Raw genomic sequence first — 7,269 nt, 5'->3', positions numbered from 1 at the left:
ACACGATACACGATAGAACCTGATAAACGATCTACACGATAAACGCAAAACGCGATAAACGGAAAACACGATAGAAAACGCAAAACAAGATAAACGGAAAACACGATACGATAGGATACACGCATGATACGATAGGATACACGAACGATACGATAGGATACACGCACGATAGGACACGATAGAACTGTAAAGAATAACGATGCGGGTACTGTACCTGTAATTGGATACTAACCATACCTGTAATGGGATACTAACAACGCAGAGCAAACACTCTTATCACTGCGGCACTAGGGCTATTACAAATATACTGTAAATCACTTTTTATTCACGAGAGCTTTATTTTCGCGTATTTACGCGAGACGGTATGTTCGCGAAATTTTCATTCACGCGTATAATAGTTTTTCTAAAGATTATATAGAGAAATATTAACAATTCGTGAAAATTATGTCCCGCTTATAAAGAGTCAATGATTATCTCGCAAAAATAAAGTGTCGCAAAAATTTAGTGATTAGCAGTAATCAGTTAGTTTTGATACTATCAGTGAGGAGTGCAGCAGGTTACAATTTTGATGATTATAAACATACATGTGCAAAATAAGAGGCAGAAAAATCATTATTAAAAAAAGCAGCTTTTAAACTTACTTGGCACTTATCAACACTGACTGATGATGCCAACAAAATGGTTCACCAAGGTGCACACCTTTGCTGGTAAAAGGTTTTGCACCGAAACTTTTTTTTAATTTCCTGTACATCTAAACACATTGTGTTATGCAAATTTCAAAATAATATGTGGTAAAGTAATTCTAAAAGCTTGGTTTGACATATGTTTTTTAAATTATTTGCTCTGGAATCGTCGAATTCGCATGTGTTTGGGATGTAAATACTTCAAATATCTGTTAAATTTAAAAGTGGTTATTGGTTATCCGACTAAATACGTTAATTTAGATAGAGGCAAACCACGTAATTTACAAAGCGAAGGGCCGTTTTGCTAGCTCTATCCTCGTACATTCTTTGGAAAACGGTCATTTTCTCCAAGGTGACAAATTCGAAAATGAGTGTTACCACGAATAGAAATAAAGTAAATACATGTATATATCTGATTCCATCTTAACAGCTGGCAATTGAAAATATGCATATGCACACTTTGTTAACAATGCACGAGAGCTGAATATGTCATATATATTAAATAAATATTTCTTATGAGGAAATGTTTTCAAAGGCATATAAAGCAACATGCAGTTTTATAGTGTATTGTAAAACAATTTTCCATCATTTATTTCCAAACCGGAATTATCAAACCACAGATGGATTCATTTGATTTGTACGGTTTTATATACTTAGTAAAATACAAATAAAATTATCACAGTTGTGTAAAATATATAAATATTTGTACTTTATGTAAATATAAATTATTTGTAATCTTAGAATACATAAATTATCATATATATCCAGACATTTCCTTCGATAATCTTCAGAAATGCAAACAAAATACTATACATTTCAGCCTCCAGAAAAATACCAATCTCTTTATGACTTGCCTATAAGTCAGACCAATATGTAACTCCCAAAATACTGACTTATAGGCGAGATATACAGTAATTTGAATAGCTATGCTAGTTTTAAACTTTACTGAAATTTTAATGACTGTTGGAAATACCTAATAAGTTGCAAAATTTTCTTTTTAGTCGTTTCAAGGATTTGTTTTCAGTTTATTCTTGACTAAAGAAATTCACATTTTCACTCCAGGTTGAAAAGATAGACATAAACTATGCAAAGACAGCCAAGAAACTAGATGTCAAGAAATTGAAAGGGGTTATATGGCATTTACTGACCAAAAAATCAAAGAAGGAGGATAAAAATAATGATAAGGGGTCAACAGAAGAAGGAATGGAGGAGTCAGGGGAAAAACCCACAGAGGCAAGTTTTGACTTATGCTTTTGAAATTAGTTGAAAAATGAACTTTCATTTTCTAGTCAAGCACAATGTAGGGAAACCTGTTAGAAATTTGAAATTCAATTCACACTGGACTTCTTGACAGCTGAGTCCTTTATATTTAAATATATCTACACTGGGAATCATCCTAGTTTGATTTTTACTTTTTTTCAGAATGGACCTGGTTCTTCTGCTAGCAGCAATGATAGTACAGATATGAATGGCAGCTTGTCCTTTCAGGAACTGCTCAATGATCTACCTCAGAATGTATCATCTCATATGGCTAAAAACCTCAGTGTTCCCATTGCTTTTGTTTGTCTGCTTCACCTAGCCAACGAGAAGGTAGGGCTCATTCTGAAGAAGTTTTCCTCCTTCCAAATTTACTTTTTCATCAACTAAAATCTACCTGATCAAAAACAGTTTGAACAAAATGAGTACATGTAACAGGGCTCCATACCAGCATGAGTGACACCCCCCATTTACATACGAAGATTTTTTTTTCAACTAGCCTTTCTTGTACAATATCAAATTATGATGTTTCTTTTTTGCAATTTTATGAACAGTTGTTTGTTTCTTTCTCTTTGTAGACATTGAAAATTGAAAGTGAAAACATGAGTGACTTGAAGATAACACAGGGCATTTGATGTTCACGTATAGACAAAACGTAGAGTACAAGATGTGTTCAAGACTAACTGCAAGATTATTTCATAAAAATATAACTGTAAATTCCGGTATTGTTGAGGTCAGCAAGAAGTAGAAATACAGCTAATTCATTAAAATATGAAGGAAAGTTATGTAATGTTGATATTAATATGGATAGTATTTCTTTGGAAAGTGCATTTGCTCTAGGATTACATCATTTTATAGTTATGAAGAATCGGTGCAGTAGTGTGTAAATACATGTACTTTAAAAAATATTTCGGAGACGAATACTAAAAAAAACTATCAAAAATATGTGAATAGTGGTATATATTTATTTAAATTTTTAAACATCCCTTTTATTTTAGTTAAATATATAGAACATGAGTAGTAATTAGTTATTAAATAAGTTGTGTGTAGAGTTTTCATATATGTACATGTATTGTTAAATTTCACAAATGAAAAATTAGTACTCCTCTTTAATTTTCTACTCTCATTTGCCTATTTCTATACATTTTCTAACTTGAAAATTGGAATAACATTATACAGTATATGTACATGTGCATCTCATATTTTTCTTTGCTCACTTTATTTACACAACCAAATCCATATATTGCTATTGTTTTAGGAATTACATGTATTTTACTTCTTGTTTAATGGATTTTTTTTTTCATAAAGGAACCATTTATATGTAATTGTTGAGGCAGCTAATTTCCTATTATAAAATCGAAATTTTTGCACATATAGCTCAAAGCTTATATCCCCCCCCCCCCAAAAAAAAAGATTAGAGTCAAAAAACTTGATACTTAAATGGGCCCTTAAACAATGCTTAGGACCCCCTACCTAAAAAAAATTGCAATTAAACTGCTACTGTTATTGAAATAAAAAAAGAACTTTTTAATTCAAAAAAGTAACCAAGAGTTATGCTGACTTGTATTATTATTTCCTTACTGTAAAGCAAACTATGTAAGATATATGAAAAAAGAAGCTGTAGATTTTTTCCAGACTGGTCAGTGAAATCATAACTGATCTTTGATACTCAGTGGACTCTACAATTCAGGGTGGTTGTTGTCTTGAAGAATTTTTGGCATATTGTTTGCCTGTTGTTGTGTACATTTGTTTTACTTAGAAATCATTGTTAATATTTTTATCATTATCACACAATACTTTGATCAGCCAACGAGTGTAAATAAACAAGACAACAAATTACTCTTCATTCTTATTATTTGTTTCATCTTTCTTGATAAAATGCTTTAAAACACCTCTAACTAGCATTTGTGGGCAAATAAAGTATGTACTGTATACATGGGAATTTTCGCCCTACCCTCTTTGGGGCGAATTTAAAACGAGACACATTCAAAGAAAAGAATATAATTTCTTAAACAAAACTATAACTGGGCGAATTTAAATCGGGACAAAATTGCTTGCAAGAGTGAAAGGGCGAAAATAACGCTGTATACAGTATTTGAATAATAATTATGTAGTTCATGAAAATAATCAAGCTTCAGCAACAATACAAAACTGTTGTCAAATTGCTCAAAATCACTTCGCAGCAGTGATCATGTCTATTTCATCCCAACTGAGATAAATTTGATGTTACCTATCATTTAGCTGCATCGTGTCAAATTGATGTTATTCTGCATTGTATATTGTGTCTTGCAGTAAGCAAAATCTGCAGTCTGGTTTACTAACTTTAAGTCTTTTTTAGAACACGACTTGAAATTCCTCGTGATGGGCTTTTTATTACCAAAATCCTTCATGGACATTATGGAAGTTGCTATTTCTAGAAAACAAACTTTAATTAAGTTGTATAAATCAGCTTTTATTGACGACTAGAGTACGTTTTTAACTATATTCAACTTTGGTGTGGACAGTAACTTTTCTTAGTTTATGTAGCAACTTTTGTGCAGATATTTGATATGAGAAAGTTGAAGTTTTTGGTTTGGTTTTATTCTACCTAGCTGTCTCAATCTGAAAATGTTTTAAGTGTTTATAAGATATTGTTCGTTCGTTTCGAAATCATGAACGATCCAGTCTTTTTTATCTATTATGAATGCAGACTTAATGTCACATCTTGCGTCATAAGCACCTGTTTACTGAACTGTGGTTTTAAGTATAATTCCAGAAAAACCAAATTAAACACCTGTTTAGAAAATTTAAACGGGAGTTCAAATGATGGGGTCAAGATCTGGGGCCATAAAACTAAGACGAACTCCCTACTGATAAAGGTCTCGCTTTTCCTCTTTTGGTAAACGAGAGATCAAAAGTGAGTTCGAATTAGTTTTATGGCCCCGGGGCAGAGCTTGAGATTTAAAGTTTTTAAAAGAGAAATGTATTGTTGGAGAGTCCCAAAAGAATAATACCCGATATGTCATCTGCCGGAGACAAACTGGTTATTAACATTGTGAAATAGCAGCTTAAGCCTCAGACTGTGCGCATTATTGCGTTCAATAAATTTACACCCTTTTGAATGCATGATTTTTATCTGTCTAGTCGTCAATCCTTTTTGTTTTTCAAAAGACAAATTTGCCACAGTTTTAGTTTAACCGTTTATCAAGAATTCAGCCTCAGCCGCATTATGTTGTTTTATTAACTGACATATTGTAATGTTGTACAAGTCAATATGAGTAAGAAGGTAATCAGCTATGAGTTAACCCCCCCCCCCCCCGAAAAAAAAATTAAGTTGCATTCATTGCACTATATCAAATTATGATTTATTTCTTTTTGCAATTTTATAAACAATTTATATTTTGTTTTCTTTGTAGACATCCTTATTATTTGTTTCATCTTTCTTGACACAATGCTTTAAAACACCTATAAATAGCATTTGTGGACAAATAAAGAACTTTATTTGGTAATAACCAATATTTGCCCCCCCCCCCCCCCCCAATCAAACTTTCATGGAGATATATTTAATTAAGTTCTTAAACAGGGCAGTATAGGCTGACTTCAAAGCACTGAATATTTTCATAAGTAATGACGCCATTTAATGACGCAAATTTCAATTTTTTATGAATTTTACAGAAAAATGTACATATTTCGTCGATATTTTGATCTATAAATTTTAAAGCTAAAATTGTTGAAATTTTGTCCTTTTTGTCTTCTTTCTGAAAAAGGATATAAAATCGGACTACTTTGTGACGTCATAAAAACAAAAATTGTGAAAACACTGCTTTGACACTATACTATTTTCTTTTAATTTATATTTCTCATACAATTTATTGAATTCAGCACATTTCAGGAAAATTTCAAAATTTGACTTTTGTGGGGGCAAATATATGTAATATACCGCATATAGTTCTTTAACACGTCAGACGGGAATCCGATGTAAAAAAAACCCATTAAAATACCTAGTATTAAAACAAGGAATAAAAGATGACTTTAGTTAATTTACATTCGTTAAAAATACTTCATTGTTGGGTAAAACTAGATTAATTTGGCTGAGGTTTCCTCACCTCTATATTTTTGTGACAAACGGTAAATAACTTCAGGTAATAGAATTGCATCTATCAAAAACTATCTATACAGGATTATACATGTACATGTACTTAATAACTTACGATAACTAGCTTTGGATATGTATTTCGTATATATTATTTTAACTTTATTTCAATTATGCTTACTTTGAAGAAAACTCTCGTTTATTTGAAAATTGCTTTATTATATTTTTTCGTTATGAAAGAAACAGATTAAGATGATTATCAAAATAGTGGTGATTATCTTTTCATACAGTTGACAGAAAAAAAAATAATTTTGTGATTAATATATGCATCGTCTGAATACATGTATAATACATAAATGGCCATGGACCTTACAGGACACCTAAGCATCATGCAACATCTTTCAAACTATTGAATTTGGTTCATGTCTTAAAATGTCTTAAAGGCCATGACATTAACAATTTTTGAAAGAGACACCATTTCTCATCATAACTATGTATTTAGCATGATCAGTTTGGGTACTTAATACCCATCGGCAAAGTAGGGGAACAAAAATGCATTTCAATTAATTAGTAATATTAAGCAATAATTAGTACAATCTTGTGTTCCGACACCACAGAACCCCTGACCCTGGAACAAGACATTTCACAATTTGGAAAAGGCACCCTCGCCTATCCTAAATGTTGATTAATAACAAGGGGCAGATGTTTAACCATTAATTCATTTCCAGTATATAATAAAAACCCTATCATAACATCAGAACCCCATACTGTACACCTGACCCATTGGCCTTGAAATTTACAATTCTGCAAAAAACACCATTGCTTATCATAGATATATAGTTAGTTTATCCGCTTATTATCCGGGAGCAGTGGAGAAAGGGATTTTCAAAGATTTAATGCGTTTTCAAAATATATTTATATAGCCCCGACCATACACCAGAACCATTTAACCCTTGGGTCATGAGATTCAAAATTCAAGAAGAAGCACCCTTCCTCAACATAGCTATGTAATGTGGATAGGTTGTTTACTACGCAGAAGCAGAGAAGATTTTTAATAATTAATTCATTTTTACTATACGAGGGACGTTCAATCAATAATGTCATCAGCTCGATGTCATACAACATAGAAATCATTTGACATTAAACTTGACTTTCTCTAATCATTGAATCTTTAATGAATTGATAACAGTTTATGTGACCACTTTTCATCGCATAATTTCATTGTGGGAAGCTGGAAAACAAGGGTTACTCGAGACA

General features: G+C 31.8%; 1 protein-coding gene across 1 annotated transcript; it reads left to right on the top strand.

The window, feature by feature from the left end:
- Positions 1–1,745: 1,745 nt before the first annotated feature.
- LOC134233237 (condensin complex subunit 2-like) lies at positions 1,746–3,779 on the top strand (the record flags this gene model as incomplete). The annotated part of the gene is made up of 3 exons (XM_062715216.1): positions 1,746–1,916; positions 2,106–2,273; positions 2,519–3,779. Coding segments are annotated over 3 exons (396 nt in total), but the record flags the coding sequence as incomplete, so codon positions are not given.
- Between the last annotated feature and the right edge of the window lie 3,490 nt (positions 3,780–7,269).

The sequence above is a fragment of the Saccostrea cucullata genome, unplaced genomic scaffold (genome assembly GCF_032062105.1).
Source record: "Saccostrea cucullata isolate Sc308-1 unplaced genomic scaffold, CSIRO_AGI_Scuc_v1 ctg2375, whole genome shotgun sequence".
In the NCBI taxonomy this organism is placed as follows: Eukaryota; Metazoa; Mollusca; class Bivalvia; order Ostreida; family Ostreidae; genus Saccostrea; species Saccostrea cuccullata.
The sequence above is the reverse complement of the archived record's forward strand: the minus strand, read 5'-3'. Positions and strand labels throughout refer to the sequence as shown.